We start from the raw sequence: 26,967 nt of genomic DNA, 5'->3' as shown, positions 1-26,967 counted from the left end.
CTAGAAATGGGTGAATTATGTAAATAGACATTTCTCAAAAGAAGACACGCAAATGGCCAAAAAGCATATGAAAAGATGCTCAACATCTTTAGCAACTGGGGACATGCAAGTCAAAATCACTAAGGAGATACCAATTCAGTTCAGTTCAGTTCAGTCGCTCAGTCGTGTCCGACTCTTTGCGACCCCCTGAATCACAGCTTGCCAGGCCTCCCTGTCCATCACCAACTCCCGGAGTTTACTCAAACTCAAGTCCATCGAGTCAGTGATGCCATCCAGCCATCTCATCCTCTGTCATCCCCTTCTCTTCCTGCCCCCAGTCCCTCCCAGCATCAGGGTCTTTTCCAATGAGTCAACTCTTCGCATGAGGTGGCCAAAGTACTGGAGTTTCAGCTTCAGCATCAGGAGATACCAGTAGGTATTCTTTAATCAAAAAGACAGACAATGACAAGCTTTAGTGAGGATGTCAAACACTGGCACCCTCACACACTGCTGGGGGGAATGTAAAGTGATAACTTCACTTTCAAAAACAGGGTTACCATTCAATGTAGCAGTTCCCTTGTAGGTATCCACTGAAGCCAGAGAAGTGAAACATGTTTACCAAACACTGGCATGCAAGTGTCCAGTACTGTAAATCAACCCACGAGCCCATCAAGTAGTGAAAGATAGACAAAGGTATACCCGCACAATGAAATATTATTCAGCTGTAAAAAGGAATGAAGTACTAATATGTATTGACACAATACATATGTGAGTCTTGAACATATATGAAGTGAGAGAAGCGAATCACAAAAGATCACGTGTTGTATAATGCCGCTCCTAAGATGTCCAGAATCGGCCACTCCTTAGATACATAAAGTAGAGGAGAGGCTGCCTAGGGCAAGAGGGTTTGGGGAGAGATGGAGAATGATGGCGAAAGAGTAAGAGGTTTCTCTTGGGGCGATGAGAATTTTACAACACTGACTGCAGTGATGGTTGCCAACTCTGAGAATACAGTAAAAACCTGACATTTGTGATCTATGTCTCAGCATCAGCTTCATAACTGAGTCTCTTTTTAAAAAAGCCTGATCCGCTGAATTGTCAAATTCACGTGAAAGTTAACCGACTTCAAAGCTCTAAATTAACCTTTTCGGATCGACGGTTACGATAAATGATCAATGAGCTTTGGCTCCGTTCTCCGCCTCTGGCGCTCCCCGGCCCGGTCCAGGGAAGCGCTGGGTGTCGGGGTGGGGAGAGTGCTTGCATGCCTGACCCTCAGAGAAACCCTCGTAGGCGAAGGGCGCTCCGTGAGTCGTTTTGGGCCCTCCCGGCTTCCGCCTTCCGGGCGGTCACGTGCCCAGGATCACGTGACCCGCGCTCCTGTCATTCCGCCGCGGCCTCTCCGGCTTCATCCAGCCTGTGCCGCCCTCAACGTCTCCTCCTTGCGGGATCGCCCCCGCCGCCGCCACCGCCCAGGCCTCCGGACCGGGAGGGCCCCCGACTCGGCTGTGACTCGCGCCCGGACCGCTGCGTCCTCCCGCCTCCTTTGGGTGCGTCGGGGGGTCCCATGGTTCGCGGGGTGAAGCTGCTCTCGGGTCGTTCCGACTGCGGCCCCGGACCGGCGAGCCTGCTGTTTCCCCGCGTCCCTGGCGCGCTGGCTCTCTCCTCCGCCCAGGCGCCCCTGGGCCATCCTCCGGCCCCGGGTTCCCAGGTGTCTTTCCTTCCAGACCCTAGCGGCGTTTGAGGAACCGCAGAGCCTCCCCCGCCGGGAAGGGCAAGGGAGAGCGTGGACCGGCGAGAGGTGCTTTCCCCGGGTCGGGGTTGCGGCTGTGGTCGGCGCGGGGTTCGGGTTGTCCAGGGCCTAGGTGACCGCCCGCCCGCCCGCAAGCACAGTCGCCCGCCGCGGGAGGGCTCGCCGAGGCTGGGCCTGCTGGATTCCGCGATCCCAGCTTGGCCCGGGCGGAGCTTGTTTGTACTTGGGCCCGGCCGGTCTGCAGGGCCTGTGTTTGTTTAGACAACAAATCCTCAGATGTAGAGATTCCTTCCAGATTGACTTAAGGTCATTGGGACCCTGGAGAAGAATTTGGGTTGTGGTTTTAGCTTGTTTTTGGTCATAACTAACTGTGAGCTTTTATTTTGTAAACTGAATCTTATGTTTTGTATCGTGATACAATCAGGCTTAAGGTTTTATCTTTGAGTTTAGGAGTGAGAATTACTTAAAAGCTCATTATTGTGCGTTCATATCATCAGATCAGTCTCCCATTGTTGACTGAACCTAAAATGTAATCTGTTTCAAAAAATTCAATATTGATTTTGAAACTGCTATTAATTTTGATTGAAAAAAGAAAGCTCTGCCTTCTAATATCTTACATTCCCACTTAGAATGTTTTAATTGGAATTACGTTATAAAAAGACATGTAGGTTTTTCATATGTCACTTTAAAATTGTGCTTAGTAAATGTAAAGAAAATAGTTGGTTCTGTCTATGTTATGCAAGTTCTTATTTTTAAGTCGATCTCAACCGTATGTATTTAAAATACTTTCTTATCTTGTATGCCTATTCTTCCTATCCAACTCTTTGTGACCCCATGGACAGACCCCGTGGACTGTATAGGCTAGAATACTGGAGTGGGTAGCCTTTCCCTTCTCCAGGGCATCTTCCCAACCCAGGGATCAAACCCGGGTCTTGCGCATTGCAGGCAGATTCTTTACCATCTGAGCCACAAGGGAAGCCCAATATCTTATGATTACTTTTAAAATCTTACTGTGATATTAGTCCCAACAATTGGAAAACATTTCCTGGAAAAGTGAAAACCTATAGAGAACACATTTATGGAGTAGTGCATAACTGGACAAAATTTGAAATATAATGATGTTAATGTTTAGGCTTTTTAATGTTTGAGATGAATGGTCCTAGAGATTATGGTGATAATGATGCTATTGATGATAATAGTAGCAGTTGTTAAAAAACAATCACACCTTGTATTCTGGTTTTGCCTTGCATGCAAATTGAAGATCGGTAGAAGAACATTCAAGATCATAAGTTTAGATGACCAAGATGGATATCCGGGGCGCTGTGGATGCTGCTGTTCCCACCAACATCATTGCCGCCAAGGCTGCAGAAGTCCGTGCGAACAAAGTGAACTGGCAGTCCTACCTGCAGTGAGTGCTGGTGTGCTGTGAATCAGGGCTGTCATGTGCTTTGGCCTTCTTCATGGTCATGCTTTTGTGAGAGGAACACTGGAAAAAGCCTAACAAATGTGGAAGAAAACACTTCCTTCTTAGAACTGTTAGCTGTCACCTGCTTAGTGTGATGGAAACAGCTTGGGGCTCCAGTGGGCAGGCTATGCTGCTCACAGTGCTTAAAAAATTAAAATATATATATATATATATATTTATTTTTGGCTGTGCTGGGTCTTCATCACTTTGCCTGGGCTTTGTCCTGTTGCAGCAAGCAGGGACTGCTCTCTGGCTGCAGCGCACAGGCTTCTCATTGCAGTGGCTTCTCTTGTTACGGAATGTGGGCTGTAGAGTGTAAGGGCTCAGTAGTTGTGGTGCACGGATTTAGCGGCCTCGCGTCACGTGGGATCTTCCTGGACCAGGGATCGAACTGGTGTCTCCTGCATTGGCAGGTGGATTCTTTACCACTGGATCACCAGGGAAGCCCCTCATAAAGGTTTTAATATGTCAACTGACTCAAAAAGGACTTTTGTTGAAAGCCTTTGCCTGGGTGCTAGGTAGAACTGCCTTTTAGATTCATAGTCTGACCAGGTGAAAGAAGTAAAGCAGTCAGATGTGTGCTTGACAGAACTGCAGGGTCAGAGGGGCGTGGAGAAGGGTGGAATTGGAAGCAGGAAGCCCATTGGGCTGTGGCCATGGGACTGAGCCACTCCGGAGGGGCATGGAGTAGGGTGGGATTGGAAGCCAGAAGCCTGTTGGGCCCTGGCCGTGGGACTGAGCTGCTGGAGAGGCAGGGAAGGGGGGAGCAGGGTGAGATCAAGAGGAAGAATTGTCAGGATGGCTCAACTGGGCTGGCTGTCATGGAAGGGGCTGGAGCCGCTGACCTGTTGGGTTGGCTTGGGTGAGGACAGGCAGAGACTTGGCTCGTACCCAGAGGTGGTATTTTATCGAGTTTCGGTGGACCAGGCCTGTGCTGACCACCTCATGAAACTGAATTGTTTCATCCTCAATCCAGCCTCTTAAGGACAATGTGGTTCTTGTTCCCATTTTGTGGGTCAGTGAGCTCAAGTCCTGGGAGGCCCGTGAGCAGGAGGTGGTACAGCTGAGCCCTGAAGACAGGTCTGTGGGTGCTGGGTGTGGGGGTCAGCACTCGAAGAGAGAGGAGAGAGGCGGGCATTCTATATCACTAGCTCATAGGGACCCTTCAGCCCTTACTGAACAGAAACCTCATTCTCTCTTTCTAGGGGGCAGATGATTTCTTCTGAAGACTGCGAGTTCATCCAAAGATTTGAGATGAAAAGAAGTCCTGAGGAGAAGCAGGAGATGCTTCAGACTGAAGGCAGTCAGGTGATCGGTACAGATAGAAGACCATGAGCCTTGCCCTGGATCGTTAGACATTCTAGAGAGTTTCTCAGTGATTTTTTGACATTCCTCTTAAGCAGGTGTCATAGTTTTACTAAAAATTCTCTTTTATTGGAAGACATTTGAGTGATTTCTAGTTTTCTTTGTTAATGTTGGAAAAAATGTCATACTGAGTTTGTAGATGTTCCTCCATCCTTTTCTGCATTTTCTGAAACATTTTTTTTTTCCGAAATAGAGTAGATTCCTGGCATGAAAATTACTGTTTCAAAGTATACAGTTATTTTCAAAGTTGCTTAACTTTTTTTTTTTTTTAAAGAAAATTCATTGTTTCCTTTGTATTTTCACTAGAACAACATATAACTTTGCCACCCATGAGATTTTCTGATATGGGGTCCTGATGGGCTGAAGGAGCTGGTACAGGCTAACCTGAATGTACAATCCTGGGAAGTGTGGGAGGAGGCATGTTGTGGGTGCCAGTCTTGTTGAATTCTAGAGCGATCATGACTCAGTTATTGAATTGTAGGATGGAGCTTTCTTATTGCAGTGCCTGAACTGAATTCCTGTACTTTTGCTGCCCTGGTATTCTGCTTCCTCATAAATGCAAAAGCCCTCCCAAAAGACCAAAAAAACCCAAACACCAAAACAGAAATTTAATATTAGATTGTCCATGTAACTTCTTTATGGTATCAAGAGTTGATGATGGCTAGGTCTATCTATTTTAAAATAGTAAACATTTTGATGTGACTAGAAATTATAAAAAATCTGATGTGAGTATGGCCTTCCTGTACTTCATCACATATTTGTGAAAGGATGCATCTTCTGTAATTGCATCCTCATTTAGGCAAGAGAATAATATCTTACTGAAATTCCATTAGAGCATTGTGTTTGCAGTTGAAAAAAGTGATTAACGTTCATTTCCTTTTTTTTTTTAGTGTGCTAAGACATTTATAAATCTGATGACTCATATTTCCAAAGAGCAGACAGTTCAGTACATACTCACCCTGGTGGATGATACGCTGCAGGTGGGTGTCTTCCTCAGCAGACATGTTCAGTCCTCATCTTATTGTATTCTCCCGGGAGCAGCATTTCTGAAAGGTTTCACCTAAGCACTTGTTCACTTTCAGGGTGTGATGGTGTATTTTTCTTCACTGTGGGAGTTGTCATTTGCTGATCGTGGTGAAGACGGGGTTGTCCCCACACTGGCTGTTGTTGTGGTTTTCAGGATGTTGGGGGACTGGTGTGTCTTTTTTCCACGTTTCCTCTGAGTTCTGTGCTGAACACAGCAGTGCTCAATGCACCCCCACAGGCTTCCTGGGTGCTCTGCATACTCACAGATGACACAGCTCCCTCTCCTTCAGTCTTTCAACAGATTTCAGCGTCCCCGTGTCCTGGGCCAGGGCCGAGTACTGGGAGCTCAGTGCTGACTGTAGGCAAGGTGTTCGCCCTCAGAAGCATGGTGTTTGGAGAACATTTTGCTCATCATTTGGGACCTTTCCGGTGGCTTAGAGTTTCTATTTACTGCCCTGTTGTCCCTCAACCCAGAGACTCCCTTATTCACAGTTTTGTATTTTTACACCTGAGTGTAGTCTCAGTTTAGGTTGTTGGAATCCAGAGTAGTCCTTTATGAAACAGGGCAACTGGCTGCAAAATCCACAACCTATCGAAGTTAATGATGAACTACTTGAACTTAGAGTTCTTTGATGAAGTCATTACCATGACTATTTCAGTTATTACTCTAGACTCTGATAATGTGTTATTGAAGGAGATAGTTTTCTACTCTTCAAATACATAACTGCTAGTATAAACCAAAATGAAAATCCTTGGGGACTTCCCTGGTGTCCAATGTCTCCCAGTGCAGGGGGCATGGATTCCATCACTTGTCAGGGAACTAAGATCCCAAATGCTGCAACTAAGACCTGGTGTGGTCAAGTGAATACATATTAAAAAACACATTGAATATGTTTATTTTGGCCCCGTCTTAAAGCAAGCATGTGGGTTCCTAGTTCCCCAAAGGGGATTCTGACCTGAGTCCCCTGCATTGGCAGCACAGAATCTTAACTACTGAACCGCCAGGGAAGTCTCCAAACCATTGCATTTAAGAAGATTTGAATATTGATCTGAGAATGAAAATGACTGTTTATGTGGTTTTTTGTTTCATTGGCAAATACTGCTACTTAACCACTGTATTCACTTAGTGAATCAGATAGTGGATTTCAGCCATCAACACACAGAGAACATTTCAGTGAGAGGTAGCGCTTGTATTATTTGAGCTAAGAAACTAAGAATTCATTGTTCCTCAGATCTGTCTGTTGGTATACGCTGGGTTTTGCCATCTTCACCTGCCCTGATTTTTCTATCACAGCACGCTAGGAGTAGCCATGAACATTGGAGATTTCTTTAATTCCCTGTTGCCCCTGCCTGCCTGGAAGTAGCTTGGGGTGCTTCCTGTGAATCCTTCCATCTAGAGCTAAATTGGCATCTTTCTGCCTCCTCCCAACTTTGTTTGCGTGGATGGAGGGTGGAGGTGTCCAGGCAGCACTGGGAGGGGTGGGGCAAGTCAGGAGGGGGACAGACTGAGAAGTAGAGCTAGGGGTGCTCCACCTGCAGGCATCTGTTAGCATGGCTCACCAGATTTAAATTAATCATAATACATTAGAGGTGATTTTTATTTAAAGACGTCTACCCCTGCCCCCATCACCACCCTCTGCTCCACTGTAATAATAATGGGGGGACAGATCTCATACAGACTGGAAAAAAACACACTGATTGAGGGGATGGAGCATGAAAGGCTGAGAAGCAGTGCATAATTGTCCTGTTCTTTAACAAGATGCATTCTGATCAGTGATTATTCTTTGTTTCTAAGGAAAATCACCAACGTGTTAGCATTTTCTTTGACTATGCTAAACGTAGCAAGAACACTGCCTGGTCCTACTTCCTGCCTATGCTGAATCGCCAGGATCTCTTTACTGTTCATATGGTGAGTTTTGAATTGATCACATTTCTGATTTCGGGAAGAACCTCAGTTATGACTAGGTGACCTCCCACTTGCCAGGAGGAGTAGCTGCTCTGATGCTGAGCAGAGCTCCATTTCCTTATTGGTGGTTAGTGACAGGGGTGTTGGGGGCGGGGGTGGGGGGGTGGGAACAGGGCTGGGAGCTCAGAGGAGGTGGGGTTACCCTGATACAGTTCAGATTTTGCAGAGTGTTCTATGAATTCATTGACATAAAAGCCTGGAATTTTGAAACAATGACTTGCTTATAAGAAGTACTGGAAAAAAAAAAAGTACTGAAAGAATATTTACTAAATTGGGTTTGTGTGAAGTAGTATTTTATACTGCCTTCCCCCCGTCTATATCTGTCAATTTCCAAGTTTATTGATGTGTAATTGCAAAACTATAAGATACTTGAAGTATACAACATGATGATTTGATAAACATATACTGCTTATTTAATAAATTCTTGATTCATTTTATAGTTTGAAGAAAATTGAGAACTTTTTCAATGAGGAGAAAAGAGTATTTGTTTCTATTGCAAGAAATGACTATTTCATACCCAGGATGTATTTTGTATCAAGATACAGATATTTAAGTGTGAGACTCACAGGGGCTTGAATGAGTGAGGTGGTGCTGGCAATGTGTTGTGGAGATGGCTCAGGACTCTGGCAAGTGGTTTGGTGAGAGTCTCTAAGGACTTTCGTGTTCCTTTGATCTTTGCTGGTCTTGTAATGAATCCCAGTCTTACTTTTGAAACTCAGAATAATGTAGGGAATGTCGTGAAATTCTTAACATACTATTGATTTTGGTTCACTTTGATGGAAATATTTAAAACTACATTTGACCGTATTAAAATATTTTTTAAAATGAAATATAATCTGTTATCTTGGGACAAGTTGAGTGCTAGAAGAAGTCATGCTGCAAAATGGTTACAAGTCCTGATTTTTAGGGTTGATGTTGTGATTTTTAGAAACAGAATAATGATCAAATGCTTTTCTTGTTTTTCAGGCAGCAAGAATTATTGCCAAGTTAGCAGCTTGGGGAAAAGAACTGATGGAAGGCAGCGACTTGAATTACTATTTCAACTGGATAAAGACTCAACTGAGTTCACAGGTAAGAGACACTCCTCTTAATATTCTTAAAAGAATATAACGTCTGGTTCTCTAAAGCTACTTAAGATATTTATGTGAAGTTGCAGAGATTCTGTGTTAAACTAGAGCCATCCTGAACTCTAACTCAGCCATGCTGCTCACAGGTCTAATAGGGGCTTCACCTTTTCTATCTTTGACTGGCTTCCACGCAGACCTTCCTGTCTCTTCTGCACTCGGGATTTTCCCATCATGCGTTTCTGTGAGTGGGGAGGATTGTGCTTCCCAGAAGGTGGCTGCCGAGGTCACATGGATTGGAGGATTGGGAGGACTCACACAGCTTCAAAAGACACACTCTGGGTGGCCTGGGCTGCTGTGTCTAGCTTGAGATGCTGTCTCACGCAGCAGCTGCCTCTGGATCCTACCGTGTCCTCCTGGGATTGAGTTTACAGCCACAGGGAAACAGGTGGCCTGCTTGCAGGTTGTCTCGCTGCTGTCAGGCCTCTTGAACCTCGCTGCCTCGTGGAGGAAGACAGCTCGCGGGTGTGACAGCTGGCAGATGACAAGTTGTCCCTTTTGTCCTCGTGGTTCCCTGGAGCAGGACAGGTGACCGGACACTTCCAGTGGCTGAGCTGAGGGTTTCTTTCTTTCTGGGGGTCCAGTGAGCAAGTGTGAGGTGGTAAGGGGGCATGGAGGGAGTAGCCTCAAGGGAGGAATGAGCCGAATTGGGTGGGGAGGAGACCTGTGGAAGAACAGGTAGGAGAGGGGGTGGTGTGTGTGGCGGAGTGGGTGACAGCAAGGGTGAGACCAGGAGAAGCGTTGCTGGTAGGTGTGGTGGTGACAGTGTTAGATCAAAAATAAAGGTCTGCTTGAAATAAAGGTGTGGAAAGGTGTCATTTAGACTTTAGGTGGCTTTATGATCTTAATAGATCTTAATTTGAAGCATAAGAGAGACACCATGACATTTTGGTTGGATTTATTTTTTGTCTTATCCTCCCTTGCCTTCGTTTGGGTGGGGGGTGGTGGAGCCTCATAGTCTTTTCTGTTTGGACAGGGAGATTCTGAAGTGTCTTGAACAAAATCAGTTGTTTTCCCTGTCAACAGCGTATATTTTAATAGGTTTTGGGCTTAATTTTTAAAAGTATCTTTACACAAGCCACAAGTTTGCAGATTTTATAGAACTGGTGAGGGATTTCAAAAAGAAAATATTTAGAAAGTGAAAAATAACTAGGTGAAGACAAGGTTTAAAATTCTTGAGTGTGTACCATTTGAGATCAGAATGTTTAATTACGTAGCTAACCTCCCATCCCCATTTCCCCCCTCTATTTTGAGGTTAGTTTTCCCTTGGAGCAGACATCATCTTGTTTTGGGGTCAGCTGTGAGGCTCTTTGGTAGCTGGACTCCTAAAACCAGAGTGGGCAGCAGAGACCGCATGCTGCTGTGTGCCTCCAGCACGCTGGGTCATTTCAGCTTAGGCTTCTTCTCATGGGAGTAACGTTTGTGTTGTGCCTCACAGACGGTCTGTCCCTGTTAGCACCATTAGCTGCGGTTGTAACCATGGCCAGCGGTTGGGGGATGTTCTTCCAGTCCCTAGTAGAAGCAGGTGTTTCAGAGTTTGGAACAGTTTTCATCAGACCCGAGCTTCTTGGTGTGAGGTGAATGCTCTTAGAGACCTTTCTGTGTCTTTCCAGCATGCTGGCTCTTTTTTTTTTAATCGCCGAGTCTCTGGCCTTGTTTAGGTCTGGCTTCTCTGCTTTGCACATCGTGCTCCAGGGAGTCTTCGGCCTGTCTGCTCTGAGTCTCGTCACTGCTTCCGCGGGGCCCAGCTGCTATGGGCAGACACTCCTCCCCAGCCTCTGGTCAGGAGTCAATTATAGGCCTCTTGTCTGAGGAATGAGGTGTTAGCTTGTTGGGGATTTTTTTTCTTCTTCGCTTAAAGGCCATGTGATAACATTGTCTCTGCAAGGTCTCTTTCTCTGTGTCATAAGCATTTTTTCTCTCATAAAAAAGGACCACACTGTCACGATTCTAATAAAAATAAACTTTCAAAAGTCTGAATTAGGTGCAAATTTGAATATTTTGTTTTTCAACTTCACCGTGACATTTAGGAGCCTTTTTTCTGATTGTTTGAGTGCTATACTTGTGTTATAGGGGCTCATGCCTGGCACTTTGTCAATAATAGTTGTTGAATAAAACAAAAGAATTTTCTTGAAGAAATTCCTTATCAGTTTTCTCTTGCATACCCAGTTTCTGACTTTCTACTTTAAATTTCCTTTGCCCATTACTGTATAACATGTGAGGTTCTGATTGTCACTATAGTGTGTTAGCCTTGCTGTGAATAGTCTCATCTTTGAGTCCCACATAGTATCTTTCCATCATCAGACACCCATTTTGAAAGCTTTGAAGCAGAACACAGTGTAGACAGTTGCGCTTAAGACATTGTCTTATTGGAAAAACGATTCAGGCAGTAAATCCTGAGACTTGGAAATTTTGTACCAGCTTCACTTAAACAATTTAGCTGGAACTTAGTATTCAGTTTATTATTTTAAGATAATTTAAGATAACTTATGGATTAAGGTATTATCTGGAAGAATGTAATGTTTAGAATATTTCATGTCATCCCCATGCTTTTTATTTGTTGATGATACTCCATTAAATAGGGCTAGAAAAATAATGATAAAACTAGTAAGCTAATAAAGTAGGATAAGATTAAAAACAAAACTAAGTAATGAGTTATTTATTTCATAATAGAAACTGCGTGGTAGCAGTGTCGCTGCTGAAACAGGAACAGTCTCTTCAAGCGATGTAAGTACACTCCCTCTTCATTCGCTGGCCTCCTCCCACCCCGAGCATAAGTTACTTTGAGTTGTAGACAGTTAGCATCCCCTGGATGTAAATCCACGGATTTGGTGCAACCTCCATTTGGGTTAGTGGCGTCCTGAACACTGTGCGTGAGGCTTCCTAGGCTGTGGGGTCACTTTCTGCTCTCGTTGGATGTGGGATGCCCTCTTCCTGTTGCGTTCCTCTTCAGGCGGCTGTATCTCAGGCCTAAGAGTCAGAGCGACTCGAGTGAGTTCACCAGAGCTGCTGTCTTTGCTTCACCATCAACCCTGATGTCCGACAGATCCATGAGCCCTCTGCCAGGCAGCTGGAGACAGTTCAGTTCCCTGCTGGCCCGAAGACCCACTACTTGCCCTTGTTGCTTAGAGTTTTCTGGAGGCCTGTGGTGGGGGCAGATCCCCTCTTTTCAGGCCAGACATGCCTCACTCTTCTGTAGAGCCCAAAGGTTAAATGTTAAAACTAATCATATCTCACCAAATTCCTTTCCTGGTTAATCTCCCCTGGTTGGGAATGGTTTAATTTCACTGTATTCAGAGGAGTTCAAGAATTGGCAATAAATGTGGACAAGTAGGAGCTGGCATGATTAGTGCCAGTTGAGAGAGAGGTGGGAAAAGAGTTAAAAATATAGAAGAGTTGTGTCTACATTCCCACCTGCCTGTGATAGACCTCAGCCAAGTTCAGGGGGAGCCACGTGGGATCCGTGTTCATAACCTGCAGCAGACACCCCATGTGTGTGCTCGCAGACTAGGGAGGGCAACAGAATCCATTTCAGAGCCAAGAGGGGTGCTTCTCTTGGGGCGCATGTGGGGGAACTTGACCTCTTGAACCTAGCACACTTGGGTGTGTTAGGCCAAAAATTGGCACGAGCCTTCTGAGGTGGAATCAGAACAAGGTGTAGAACCAGGTGAGCAGTTTGGGGGCGGGGTAGGGAAAGGTAGAGGTAGGCTCCAAGTCTAGATGCTCAACCACAAGCAGAGTTTAAGTTGGGAATCTTTGTCTTCTATGACTTGAGTTTTTTCCTATCAGTTTGAAATTTTGAAAAATTGTTTGAAAAATTATCTGGTTAGATTTATTTGTCAAATTTTTAAAAGGTGTTTTTACTCACACATGTCTATAAACTGAAGTGGTTGTTAAAGGGTCTGGAAGTTATTTAGGCTTCCGCAGTGAGTGAACTCTGCTCACATGACATCCCTTTCTTGCTCTCTTCTGTCTGTCATGTGGAACACATGATCCTGTTGACCTGGTGGTGGTCAGTCAAAGTGGGTTGTCTGGTGGACTTGACATGTACATCCCAGCAGAGTTTGTAGCATCGAGGGTGATTCTGGGTGGAGAGAAGATGGCCTTTGATGTCCAGTCTCTTCCCTTTAGTGCCTTGTGCACCTGAACACACTGCTTGTCTCCTCCTGAAGGGTCCTACTTCTTCAGAAGGCTCTCCGCCTGGAAAGCAGATGAGAGAGGGGTGTTAGCACTTCCTTTGACAGTTTCATTTTAGTAGGGGGATCGGAATTGGTAACTGGTATTTATGGCTCTCCTACTATATGCCTGGCACTGTTTCAGTCACCTGGCATTTATATCTCCTAGAGTATTCACAGCTCGTCTTTGATGTGGGTCTTACCATAAGCCGCATTTCAGGGATGAGCAGTGAGGCTGCTGAAAAGGCACACCGGCTCGCCTAAGGTCATCTGCTTGCCCACGGTCATTTGGTCATGGTTGCAAAACCGCCAGGGAGATAGAGTCCTTCCCAAGAGGAGTTCTAAGACCTGTGGACTGAACCTGGAGCTTTAGACATTCTCCAAGTTGCCTCGCCTACTCAGACTTTTAAAAAATAGCCATGTTGCATCTTAAAATCAGTTTAGGGTTTCAGGCATTGTACAAATGGGGTTTGGTAAACTGCATTCCCTACTGCTGCCACTTGATGTCAGTATAAGACAAACGGCTCAGCTCTGCACTGCAGTATGAGAAGCGTGATGCCACAGTCCTGGCTTCTAAAATGGCACAGAAGTGACATTCTAAGTTATGAGTGGACCTGTGTAGACATTGTTATTTAAATGATGTTCCATAGATGAACTTTTCTTAAAATGCGTTGTGTTGTTTTTACCTCAATGTGAAGATCATGAATGACTTCAGATTTCTCGTACTTAGGCTGACTGATCTTTTACCGTTGTTCAGCTCTTTGCTGACTCCTGATTGTGGATTATTAGTTTTCGATTTTTTCGAGGAAGTCATACAGGCTTGGCATTGGCTGCTCTGTTGATGTCCTGACAGAAAGAGGAACCCTGTGATATCTCCCAGCCTTTTGAGGAGTTAGAAGAGTCTGGGCATCCTTTTCCCTGTGTCCAGCTTCTTCCATACCTCTGTGCAGGGGAGCAAGGGGACTGCCTGCTCCCGTGTCTGGCCATGTCCTTTTCTCTGGCCGTCTCTGCTGTAGGCCCAGATCAGCCCTGGTTATTGCTGGGTGGACGTAGTTTCATTGGCAATAAGTAACACAGTCAAGTTGCCAGGTTCTCTTGTCACTTATTCTATCTTGCTATTTAATATTCTGGAGCAGGTCTGTCCAGTGGAACTTGCCATGATGATGGAAGTGTTGTTCTTCATGTTCTCATTGTCTACTCTGGGAACCCCTCGCACACATGGCTCTTGAGCCCAGAAATGTGGCAAGTGTGAGTAAAGCAGATCAGCTTTCCATTTTATGCAGGCTTTTTGGTTGCTTTTTTTTTAAAATATGGAACGCTTCACTAATTTGCGTGTCATCCTTGCGCAGGGGCCATGCTAATCTTCTCTGTATTGTTCCAATTTTAGTATATGTGCTGCCGAAGCGAGCACGGTTGCTTTGTCTGAAACTTTATCAAAGTGTGTTTCTCATACTATACAGTCCTTCCACTTGCAATTCAACAGATTTTCATATATTTACAGGGTTGTATAACCATTGCTACAGTCTAGTTTTGTAGCATTTTCAACACCCCAGGAAGAAACCGTGTTCTTATCAACAGTTGCCCTCATCCTAACTCCCTGCCTGCCTCTGGCAAGCACTCACCTGCTTTCTGTCTCTGGGCTTGCCTCTTGCAGCCACTTCATGTGAATGAGTCATGTGATACATGGTTATCTGTGACAGGCTTCTCTCACCTAAAACTGTAATGTTTTCAGTAACAGCATTTTAGAATGGAAGGAGAAAAAAACCTTAGCATTTTTTACTTTTGGCCAAATACTTAAACTGTATTTTCTGGCAGTTCCGATATCCTTGTTAACGTGAAGTTAGTTTTACAGCTTTGATTCTACTTTAAATTTAAAGGCTGTGTTTTTTCTTTTTTATAAGTTTATTTATTTCATTTTTGGCTCTGCTAGGTCTTCGTTGCTCTCTTGTTGTGTGTGCAGGCTTCTCATTGTGGTGCCTCTTGTTGCAGAGCACGGGCTTTAGGGTACAGGCTTCAGTAGTTGGTACTGTACAGGTTTAGTTGCTCCACAGGTTGTGGGATCTTCCCAGACCAGGGATTGAACCCGGGTCCCCTGCATTGGCGGGTGGATTCCTAACCGTTGGGCCACCAAGGAAGCCCAGCTGTGTTTTTTTTTTAAGACTTTTCAGTCTTTCAGAGGAGGTGGAGAACTTTCAGGATTTGCTTCTTTGCTGTCTGTTAATGAGTTTATCAGAAGTTGTGAGTGAGCTGCGTCAAACACCTGGATAGGGCAGGCGTGTTACTAACTCCAGTCCCCTCTCGCTGGTGACTTGTCAAGTCTGTGAGGCCCTCAAGAAGTTCATGACCAATTATGTGTCTTTGTGCAGGTTTCCAGAACATTGCCATTTACCAAAAGCACTTCCTGGATCATTTTCATTGTTCAATTGCCTTTTATTTTCTTGTCATAAAATTAGTATGTTTTAAACATTGAGGATCATTGAAGTGTTATGCAAAGAATGAATTTTACAAAAAGGAGAACAGACAAGAAGCTATCAGTTTTGCTTTTCTGATCAGATGTTTGGAAGGATTGTGTATATTCTAGCAATGCAAAGAAAAATTAAATGGTAAAGTATTTCAGTAGCAGACTTTCCTTTGGTTACATTTGTTACCATGGCTATATATTATCATAATAAGGTAACCTAATATTGTGCTTCAAATATGTTCTTGGAATTGCATACAAAGCAATCATTTATAAAGTAAATCATATTTTCTGAAGTCCACAATAATTTTTCCCTACAATAAAGGATCCCTGTAGTCATGTAATTAAATTACATGACTAAGCAAATTAGATTGAAAGCAGTACTTGAAGGAGATTTATAAATTTGTAAATTAATAGTGAAATTACTTTTTTGGTAAGACTGAAATCTAAGATGAAATTATTTTAATTTAGGTATTAATTTAATATAGGTGTTTTATGAATGTTGACTGGAGAGCCTCTTTTAATAAGCCAACATCAAGAGAATTCTTGCACTGTGTGTGTTTTAGTTCCTGAATATGAGGTAATAATGATGATGATGTACATTATGTTTTGTGTTTAATGGAAACTGATGTCAGTTCAGATTGAGTAGCAGAGGTTTGTTGTTTTTTAATTTGGTGGGCTGGTATTGCTTTCTTGTGTTGATGAGGCAAAAATTTTGAAGTTTCAGAGATATGCCAGAGATAATTTAGCAAAACTTCTGATTGCTAAAGCCTCTCTCCCTCTTTGCCTCCTTTCCTTTCTTTGGTCACTTTTTTTTCATGTCATAGCTTTTTGGGGAGGAAAAAATTACCCTGTCCTCTTTCTGGGTTCTTCTGGCTGGTCAAAGAATTAAATTGACGTGAGGCAGAGGAACAGGAGAAAATCAAATTTAATTACACATATACAGGGTTACGTCATTTTACGTAGCTTCCGGTAGATGTAACCACCCATGCCTGGAGCGCTTGATTTCTGGAATGGAGTTGCCAGGGCACAGGGCACATGTGAATTTAGATCTAGCAACCCAGTCATTTTTCTAAACCCGTTTGCACATCCGTCGGCAAAGGGAGACAGTTGCAGTTTCCTCCTGACACTGACATTGTCCTGCATTATTCTCTAAAGTGGGTGTCATGATAGAAACAAAAACTACACGTGCACACTTGTGTGTGTGTGAGGTGTGCACACTGACTTTTTCGCTCTGTGAGGAAAGATTTGTTTCATAGTCATGAAACATTGAGTGCATTGGGGTGGGTTAATCCCCAGTCCTGGAGGATTTCACTTACAGCTGGCTTCTGGGCTTTGTTTTGGTTGGTTGTGTGCTTGATGGGTTCAGCTCTGTGCTTCACTGATAGCCCCATTCACACATGTGTTTCCAATATCTCTAGACAGCTGTTCTTTGCACTGCAGTCTCTTTCTTTTTTTTAAGTGCCCATGATTGTAAAATTTAGAGGAATATCATCTTTACACTTTCTCTTTTAGTTTGTGCTTGAATCCCTGCGTTATGGAGATGGGTGTTGAAAAGTGGTCTATAAACACTGTTGCAGCTCTAGTGTAACTTTGGCATAATGTCTCTGCAGTTCCTCTGTGTATTTTTTGTTGCCTTCCTGCTTTATCATTTATCACTGCTTGAATTATTTTTAATTCTCCAGAATATGGATCTGGGGTCCCCTCTTGAATTCTGCCAGTTTCTGTTTTCCTTAAGTGCCTAATCCACCATAATGTAGGAGAATTCCCATTGTCAGCCATATTGGAGAGTGTATTTGATGATCTTCTCTAAATGTGTTGAGAAGTCAAGTTGCTTTTTCTCTACCAGGGAGGCTTATGCACATTGTAGCTAGATCTCCGCCTAGCCTGTCACGTGTTAGCTAATGAGATAATCCCACACCCAGCGGGATGTGCCCTCTTATTCCCCCACTTTATTGGCAGGAAGCTCACTCAGGGACCCAAGGCTTGGAGGTGGCCGAGTATGGCAGGCTGGTCCCAGAGCCTTTGTTCTTAACTGTGATACTCTGTTACTGCCTTTCTTTCCTGGTGGAGGAGTCGATGTTTGAGCCTGTGGGTCAGTTCATCTGGAGCGAGGAGGGGCCAGAGTTCTGGGAGGTAACTGGAGGTGGAGGTCTGGTCCTCAGCCGGGAAAGTAACTGTTGGACCTGGCACTTGAAGGTCACTGCCGAACTTAGCAGTTGCCATGTTAGTGGGGTGGTAAGATGGAAGAGAGGTAAGAACCTGGATGAATCTTTACAGAAACCTTCACGTATTAGGAGGAAGAGAGATGCAGAGGTTGGTACCACATTTAGGGATAACATGAAGATGAGAAAGATAAGAGTATGTTTAGGTGCTGAGTAGAGGAGACCAACAGACCCTGGAGCTACAGATTGCACTGTGAGGGAGGAGTGGGCTGCAGGCCGTGTGGGGCTGGGGGCCTGGACAGGAAGCACTGCCCACCTCTGTTGGATGAGAGAGAGGTGGAAATGGCTGTTGGTTTAGTTCCATGTCGGGGTGTGGTGTTGGCAGCTGAGCAGCTCTCTGGCTGATGGTCTCTTTCTTCTCTGGCTGCTGAAACAAGGGAGGAAAGCAGGGCAGGAGGGTAGAGGTGGCGGTAGTGGTGACAGCATGGGTGTGGCTCCGAGAGGGCAGAGAGAACGGGCAGAGCTGCCTGAGGGCCACATGATGGTGCACCGTCTCCAGCAGGGCCTGGATTATGTCTGTGTGGGAGCAGAGGCGGCGACTCACTGGATTAATAGAAGGCTGATTACTCTCTTTAACAATAAATCATTGAATAATTTTATACATGAGACTAATAGGATGATGTGAGAGGAAGCTAAGGAAGTGATATAGTTTCCTTTGTTCAATTGAAGGCAGTCATTCAGTTGTCTGTCAGCATTGCCTTCACTGAAAATAATTTCTGTGCTGGTGTTGGACTGCCTGGCAGTGCATCACAGGAGAGAGTGTGGTTTTACAAGCAACATCTTTTATCTGCTCGTTTATATGTGAATGCTGAAGCTGTAGCTAGCAACGAAGAAGCCATTTTTTAAAAGGTGTCATGTATTGCAGTATAGAATGGTAAATGGACTCAGAAAAAGACAGCAAACCAAAAAATTTTTGTGTTGAGATCGTTGATAAGTGGAAGAGAAGAGTGTGCCCTAGGCTGCCTTTTTGTTCATTATTGGAGAAAGCCTGCCCAGACTCTATCTCTAAACAAGAAAGAGGGAATTCTCCTTTCACAAAGGGCTACTTACCTGCTGACCTAATTGGAAAAATACATATATATTTTCTCCCATTATGGAAGATTGTTTTAGAACTGAAAATTCACCTTTTTTTTGGGTCATTAGTTTTTGCTAACATTTTTGAGTTTTTAGGCAAATTATGTTAGTACTACTGGATATATTGTGCTTTCGGTAACTGTGTTCACTACTTTCTAGGTAAAACCTAAGATAACCTTTCCATGATGACCTTTGATTATTCTACCAAATACAGTTATATCATTGTGTTTCTGTGTTTGAGTGCCTGGAATTTCTTTAAAGTGTTACTTTTTAACAAGCTTAGTTTAAATTGAAACATCGAGCTTCCGTAGCATCAAGTGTGTTCGGTTTTGAGTATTTATGTGACGTCCACTGTCCTCTCCTTCCTTCTTTCTTTTTGTCAGCATGCTCTTTGAGGCCAGAGTCTGAAATTTCCCCTTGTTCCTTCATTTCTTACAGATGTAAGCCTCATGGTAATATTTAGGGAGAAGCCCAGGCCAGATGTCACCACCCGCTTTTCTAATATGGAGGTTCCTGCAACTTCTTGGGGATTATTTACTCTTATTTATTTCAAGCTTCTCTTAAGAAAGTGCCGCTGAACTGATAGTTTTAAAAAGTCATAATCTTTTTCATGTGTTTAATTAGGTTTGTATATGCTGTATAGTTTTTTTTTAAGTTCTCTTTTATTGAGTTTCTATGAAATGTTTTAACTCTGTGCTGTATGAACTACTATACTTAATCCTAAGAGTACTCTTTCAGAGTGCTTAGCGGTATCATCCTTACTAAGGATGGAGAAATTGAGCATTAAAAAGGTTCGGCAATCCTTCATATCATTCAGATACGGGCTCATCTCAGAGAATACACTTCTGTCTTTTTCATTCTATTGTTGATTTTGATGTTTATATAATTATGAAGAGCAGTGTTGTCTGTATCATGCCTCTCTTCAGGGGTAAGTGAAACACTGCAGGATAATAAGCCATTTATCAAACCATATCAAAGACATAATTACTGTGTTCCTTGATTTCCCTGACTGGATGTAGGCTTGAACCATGTAGGCTTAATTTTGCGGAAGAAGTCAGCTTCATTTCTGAGAGTCAGAGAGGAAAGTGAAAAGGAGAATTGACTTTTGAAAAAATAATAGAGACCTTTGGGCATTATATTACCATCAGAAACCCTAGCAAACAAACTCCAGATCCTGGCATCTTTGCAACCTGGTGACCTGAGGTGCTTTCTCCCACGCAGAGTTCCCAGTATGTGCAGTGTGTGGCCGGGTGTCTGCAGCTGATGCTCCGAGTCAATGAGTACCGCTTCGCCTGGGTGGAGGCAGATGGGGTGAACTGGTGAGCCCTCACTTGTCATGTGGGATAACGTTTAAGAGCATCTCTCCTTGACATTGTCAAAGAAATTAATATGTTTAATCACTGAAATGAAGGTGTTTTTTAAAAAGATTTTTTTCCAAATGTCTTGTGTGATGTTTTTCCCTAGGAAACATGCTGGAGACTCAGGTCTCCCAGTTTTCACTGTTAGTATTTATGTATGTCAGGATGGTACTCTCCACCTTGCATGAAGCAATATTCCAGACTCCAGAGGGAAAGCAGGCCTTCAGCATAGACATAGTATCTTGTTTGTGTACACAGTTTAGTCCCTGGTGGCTCAGCGGTAAATAGTCCTCCTGCCAATGAAGGAGACACAGGTTCGATCCCTGGGTTGGGAAGATCCCCTGGAGGAGGAAATGGCAACCCACTTCAGTATTCTTGCCTGGAAAGTCCCACAGACAGAGGAGCCTGGTGAACTACAGTCCCTGGGGTCACAAAAGACACACAACTTAGCAACTAAACAACAACAACATCTTCCAGGCAAAGTTCTATTTCTGTGTAGGGGGCTGATCGCCAGTCATGTTCCCAGAGGCCAGCCAGGGGCCTGCTGTGCAGGCAACCTACTTCTCAGGACAGCTGTCTCATGTGTTAGCTCTCCTCCGCACAGAAACCTGAAGGTGACTACACAGACGGTGTTTCTGGTCTATATATCTTCTTGTAAGTGATGTGATATTTTGGGCAATGCAATAAGAAAAGATAGTTAGTCATTTTACTATTATATCATCTTCTAGGTGATTCCATTGTCCAGTTTTTTATAACTTTAGTCTTAACTGTTTTTTTTTAATCATACTTGAGAATAATGAGTGAATAATGATGAAATAAGATCTAGGATGGTGAAATAATGTGACTCTTCAAATTATAGTTAACAAACTCACAGTATATCTTAGGCTTGTAAATGGGTCCAGTAGACCTGTATTGTGATTGTAAGATATATTGAATTTTATCCTATTAAACAAAAAGTGCATTTTCTTTTTGTTCTTTGAAAGACCTGTAAGAGAGAATAAAAGTCATGAAACAGCTGTTTCTAAAAACAGTTATAATTGCTCAAAAGATAAACTCAAACACCCAAAGTTTGGTCTAGTGGACCCTAACGGCATACAGAGAGGCTAACCAGATGCTGCTCTTCTAGTTATTGGCACTTGTGTTTTGGAGGACGGTAATGTCAAAACCTTTGACTCTGTGGATCACAACAAACTGTGGAAAATTCTTGCAAGAGATGGGAATACCAGACCACTTTACCTGCTTCCTGAGAAATCTGTTTGTAGGTCAGGGAGCAACAGTTAGAACTGGACATGGAGCAACAGACTGGCCCCAAATTGGGAAAGGTGTACATCAAGGCTGTATATTGTCACCCTGCTTATTTAACTTATATGCAGAGTACATCATGAGAAATGCTGGGCTGGAAGAAGCACAAGCTGGAATCAAGATTGCCGGGAGAAATATCAATAACCTCAGATATGCAGATGACACCACCCTTATGGCAGAAAGTGAAGAAGAACTAAAGAGCCTCTTGATGAAATTGAAAGAGGAGAGTGAAAAAGTTGGCTTAAAGCTCAGCATTCAGAAAACTAAGATTATGGCATCCGGTCCCATCACTTCATGGCAAATTGATGGGGAAAAAGTGGAAACAGTGCCAGACATAATTTTTTTGGGCTCCAAAATCACTGTGGATGGTGACTGCAGCCACGAATTTAAAAGATGCTTGCTCCTTGGAAGAAAAACTATGACCAACCTCGACAACATATTAAAAAGCAGAGATATTACTTTGCCAACAAAGGTCTGTCTAGTCAAAGCTATGGTTTGTCCAGTAGTCATGTATGGATGTGAGAGTTGGACTATAAAGAAAGCTGAGCGCCGAAGAATTGATTTGAACTGTGGTGTTAGAGAAGATTCTTGAGAGGCCCTTGGACTGCAGGAAGATCTAGCCAGTCCATCCTAAAGGAAATCAGTCCTGAATGTTCATTGGAAGGACTGATATTGAAGCTGAAACTCCAGTACTTTGGCCTCCTGATGCGAAGAACTGCCTCATTTGAAAAGACCCTGATGCTGGGAAGGATTGAAGGTGGGAGGAGAACGGGATGACAGAAGATGAGATGGTTGGATGGCATCACTCACTCAATGGACATGAGTTTGAGTAATCTCTGGGAGTTGGTGATGGACAGGGAAGCCTGGCATGCTGCAGTCCTTGGGGTCTCAAAGAGTCAGACACAACTGTGCAACTGAACTGAACCAGTATTAACTATTCAGTTTAGCAACAATAAAGGGCATGAATACAATCTAGAATATGTCATGTCCAACCTACACTCTTTGATATGGTAATACCCACCAACAAGGTTGAAAGTGAAAGTGAAGTTGCTCAGTCGTGTCTGACTGTTTGCGACCCCAGGCTCCATGAGATTCTCCAGGCGAGAATACTGGAGTGGGTTGCCATTTCCTTCTCCAGGGGATCTTCCCGACCCAGGGATCAAACCCAGGTCTCCCACATTGCAGTCAGACACTTTAACCTCTGAGCTACCAGGGAAGCCCATAATTGTAATCAAATTAATACAGAGACTTTTAAGTTGAGAACAGGTATTACTAAAGGTAGTATATATTAACTTGCTGAGATTGGGACAGTTTAGAAAAGTCATTGAATTTTTCATTTTTCATTTTTTTAAAGAAAGAAAGCATGTAATTTCTATTCTGCCATTTCTTTTGTTTAAGATTGACGGTTTTCTTTTTTTCCTTTTTGGTGCTCCTCAAATCACAAGCAGGGATCTTGGGAGGAGAAAAAATTGTGAGCATAGCCTGTTTGAGGAGAGTGGAAGGGGACTGTGGTTTAAGAGCCCAGGACCTGTTTTCTCTGTGTAGTTTCCTTTTCGGTTACATGACTGGCACACACTGTTCTGAAAGTTTATGTGCCTGGATAAGACCAAGAATACACTCTTACATTACTGGAAAGTTTGGAGGTCAGCGCTGATGTTTTAACTGCTGGAGCTAAGGCAGGTGGGCTTCCGCTGAAGTAATTGCTCCCCCCTGCCCCATTCACCTGCCCTTTGTGAACATTTGTAGTCTGACATTTGAAGTATTTATAAAGTATATAGTAATATAAAGTAGCATATAAGTGAAAGGTAAGATTCAGAAGGAAATTGAGTGCTGAGTTGCAAGGGTCATGTCCTGAATGCCAGTCAAGCCCTCCTGCTGTTTGCTGTGTGACTGCGCGCCCTGCAGCAAGGGGGCAGCGTCCTGAGACTCCGGCCATGTGGACTGGCCCTCTGAGAGCAGGGGTCTGGCTTGCTCCCTCCTGCAGGAAAAAGGAGAGGATGTGATTCTGAGAGACTGGCCCACTGGGGCAGAAAGAGCAGTCAGTTATTTCTACTTCTGGTCGCACTGTCCTATTACTGAACGTCGTCTTCACCTGTGTTCCTTTCAGCATCATGGGCGTCCTGAGTAACAAGTGTGGCTTTCAGCTCCAGTATCAGATGATCTTTTCCGTATGGCTCCTGGCTTTCAGCCCGCAGATGTGTGAACACCTGAGGCGCTACAACATCATCCCTGTCCTGTCTGACATCCTGCAGGAGTCAGTCAAAGAGAAGGTGACGAGGATCATTCTGGCAGCATTCCGTGTAAGCATTTTGTGGGGAGTGTGTCCTGTGGGGGTATGTCCTGTGGGTGTGTGTGTGCTGTGGGGTTGTGTGTATGTGGTGTTCTGGTGTGTGTCCTGTGGGGTGTGTTTATGTGGGGTGTGTCCTGTGGGGGGTGTGTGGTGTTCTGTAGTGTATGATGTGTGTGTGGTGTGTTCAGTGCGGTGTTTGTGTTTTCAATGGGGTGTGTGTGTGTGTGAGATGTGTATGGTGTTAGTGTCATGTGTGTGTGGTGTGCGTGTGGTGTATTCAGTGGGGGTTTGTGGTGCGTATGTGGTGTTCTGTGGTGTGTGTGTGGTGTGTTCTGTGTAATGTGTGTGTGTGGTGTGTTCAGTGCGGTGTTTGTGTTTTCTATGGGGTGTGTGTGTGTGTGGAATGTGTATGGTGTTCTGTAGAGTGTCATGTGTGTGTGGTGTGCATGTGGTGTATTCAGTGGGGGTTTGTGGTGCGTATGTGGTGTTCTGTGGAGTGTGTGTGGTGTGTTCTGTGTAGTGTGTGTGTGTGTGGTGTGTTCTGTGGGGACTGTGTGATGTGTGTGTGTGTGAGGCATTTTTTGTGCAGCATGAGGCCTTTCAGCAGGTGCAAATGTTGCTTGTTCTCTCAGTGGTCTTGGAGCTGTGGATTCTTGGTGAGCTTAGACTGAAATATCATAGATTGTATTTATGGCAGGAGAGGGGATGAGGGAGGAAGCTGTCTCTATGGATATGTGAGGATTGCAGATACTTGTTGGGAGTGTGACAGTGCTATATTCAGGTGGCCTTGTTTTCCAGGAGGCTGAGGTTTCTTTTTTTTCCTGTCCGGGGCCCTTCTTTTAGAAGGGAGTTGTATTTCTGATCCTGGTTCTGCTGACCAGTAGTCATTTCTAAGACAGCTTTAGAGATCTACAGTTACTTTGAGCAGCGAAGTTGTCCTCTTAGGATGTTAGGATTTTGGCCATGAGCTCAGTCAGCATCTTCCCTTAAACAGACCAGGAAGTTGAGGGTGCAGGGGGCCATGCTGAACTCTGTAGAAGTCACAACGTTCAAAAAGTCACAGGAAGTGTACAGCCAGACTGAGATTCTTTATTTTCTTTGGCCCTGATTTGGGAGCTCTCCAGATTGTTGATCAGCTTTTTATGGACATCTTAGAAGTAGGATAGTGTCGCTCTTTTCTAGTTTTCCTTTCCACATGGTGTGTTAGCAAGAGTGTTGGCTCTGGAGTGGGCAGACCTGGAATGAGTCCCTGCATGGCTGGATGGGAGGGTGGTGTGAGTTCTCAGAGCTGATTCCTCCATCTGTAGAAGGTGTTGAGTGAAACTTAACTCACTTCAACATTGGGTAAGGATTCAATGAAGTAACAGACAAAGGGCCTGGCAATAGTAAATATACAGGAAATATTTCTTTTCCTCCTTTTCTGTCCATAAAAGCACAAAATAATAGCCATCTGCTTCTTTAACCCCCATCTCTATGAATTGCATTCTAGGTTAATGTGGCACGTAGGCAGAGGTCAAGGGCTGTTCTGTTAGATTTAGAAGAGGCAGCATGAATGTTTTACTAATATTTAGCAATATTTAACAATCTTATTTAAACTTTATTTGCAGATTCAATTTTCCATCCACACACACTGCATGGAACTTATGTTAATTTCTGGGCTTCTGTTGTCCAATTTGAATTTCAGAGTATTTAAAATAGACCCAATCTATTGACAGGTATAGTAGTTTTTTAGACTCTCCTTACTAAACTGGGACAATATAGTCATTGTATGATTAGACTGAAGACTGAATATCAGAAACATCCTTAGACATCCAAAACTTTGATGTACATAACTGAGTTAAAATCGAGCCATTAGTAAGGACATAGTAAAGCCATTTGATTTAGACCATCAAATAGGTGAAAAAAATGACAATGACATGTTCTTCTTTTTTTATAATTCTCAAATTCCTGTAACCTTTAATAAAGATTTCACTGATGTGGTTGTTTGAGGATCATCTAATTATACATTTTTCCCCACATCCCGAGGAAGAAAATTTTTATGCTGAAGACTTTAGGAAGCTTGCTGAGCTGCTGTGAGCTGAAGAAATCTAGCAGCTGTTTTTTTTTTTTTTTTCATTTGGCTGGGTGAAATTTTATTTTTGAAAATGTCAGTCTCACTTATTCATAGCAGGTGCTGAACTCCAGGTCTCCATAAAAGTTATTCCATCGGTTAACTTGATGTGTCAGTCTTTTGTTTCTAAAATAAATTAGAATGTTTTGAGGCTGTGACTGAGAAAGATGCTTTGGGCTCTATTTGTTGTTTAGGGCTCTTCATCTGTTGTGACTTTGTTTCTCTTTTTTGGCTCTGCTTAGTCCAGACCCTACCTAATATGTCACATAATAAGATAAATTATATTTTATGACTGCATGAAAGCTTGGAAAGGCTCAGGAAGAAACCCCACCCAGTTGAATTTGGATTTATATTAGCTTGTGTTTACTATGATGTTTAATTCACACCCACACATGTATGCCACTCACAGACACAGACATGCACAGACTTGCATATTCTCTGCAGACAGTTCACAATCACAACACCTTCAGAGAGGCCCTCCATTCTGTCTCATTTATCTGTGTATCTGTTTTATGCCAGTGCCATCCTGTTTTGATCACTGTAGCCTTGTAATTTAGTTTGAAATCAGGAAGTGTGACCTTTCCAGCTTTCTTCTTCTTTCTCAAGATTGCTGTGGACATTTGGAGGCTTTTGTGTTTCCAACCAGATTTCAGGATTGTTTTTCTGTTTCTGTGAAGAATGTCATTAGAATTCTGGTAGGGATGGATCTGACTGATTTTCTTACACTAAGCCAAAGCCTCTCTGCATTTATTTAGTATAATTGTTAGAAATGTGACATCCTTGCAGAAATAAAGATTAAAATTTTGGTACATTTGATTTAGAATTGTTATTGCAGGATTTGTGTGGGAGCGTGGGGAGGGGATTAGACAGGCCTTCCTTGCCAACTTTGTCGAAGTGGCTTTCTTGAGAGCTTGTTTGTCCTTATTCCAGACCTGAGCATGGGCATGGTCCTTGCTTAGAAATATTGGTTAATTCATTGAACACTTTATCTTTAGAAATATTTAGATTCTTTTGCTGCTTTCATAAGTACTCCTAAAAATAGAAAATTCCTTCTGATAATTGTTGAAGCAAAAAAGTTCTTTATTGCTGTCCTGTGTGCACTGATAGGTTGATGTGGGGAAGAAAAAGGTCACCGATTGGGAACTAGGGGATACTGAGAAAGCAGTCTTTCTTAGCAAGCTATGGGCTTTGTGTGGCTGATGAATGGAGTATTCATAGTGGTGCCCCCAGGAGCAGGGCTGCGACCAAAGATGGGGACAGCCCCGTTGTAAATGTGTGCAGGGTTTTGAGGCTTGTCTGG

The 26,967-nt window shown here is 43.6% G+C and overlaps 1 protein-coding gene and 1 non-coding gene across 4 annotated transcripts in view; one reads left to right on the top strand and one right to left on the bottom strand.

Moving 5' to 3' along the window:
• Positions 1-1,345: 1,345 nt before the first annotated feature.
• The window catches only part of ATP6V1H (ATPase H+ transporting V1 subunit H), a 44,827-nt gene continuing 19,205 nt past the window's right edge, over positions 1,346-26,967 (top strand). Inside the window, exons 1-9 of one of the 3 annotated variants that reach the window (XM_020906699.2) lie at positions 1,346-1,526; positions 2,991-3,137; positions 4,400-4,502; positions 5,450-5,539; positions 7,381-7,494; positions 8,518-8,622; positions 11,349-11,402; positions 19,829-19,926; positions 23,375-23,567. In XM_020906699.2, coding sequence (XP_020762358.1) covers positions 3,025-3,137; positions 4,400-4,502; positions 5,450-5,539; positions 7,381-7,494; positions 8,518-8,622; positions 11,349-11,402; positions 19,829-19,926; positions 23,375-23,567 — 870 coding nt within the window. In that variant the 5' untranslated portion in view covers positions 1,346-1,526; positions 2,991-3,024. The other 2 variants (XM_020906702.2, XM_020906703.2) reach the window with 2 other exon arrangements.
• LOC139038541 (U6 spliceosomal RNA) lies at positions 14,155-14,261 on the bottom strand. Its single transcript, XR_011491582.1, has one exon. It is a non-coding gene; the product is annotated as a U6 spliceosomal RNA (small nuclear RNA).

The sequence above is a fragment of the Odocoileus virginianus genome, chromosome 15 (genome assembly GCF_023699985.2).
Source record: "Odocoileus virginianus isolate 20LAN1187 ecotype Illinois chromosome 15, Ovbor_1.2, whole genome shotgun sequence".
NCBI classification, from domain to species: domain Eukaryota; kingdom Metazoa; phylum Chordata; class Mammalia; order Artiodactyla; family Cervidae; genus Odocoileus; species Odocoileus virginianus.
Note: the sequence above shows the minus strand (reverse complement) of the source record. Positions and strands in the feature narration are given on the sequence as shown.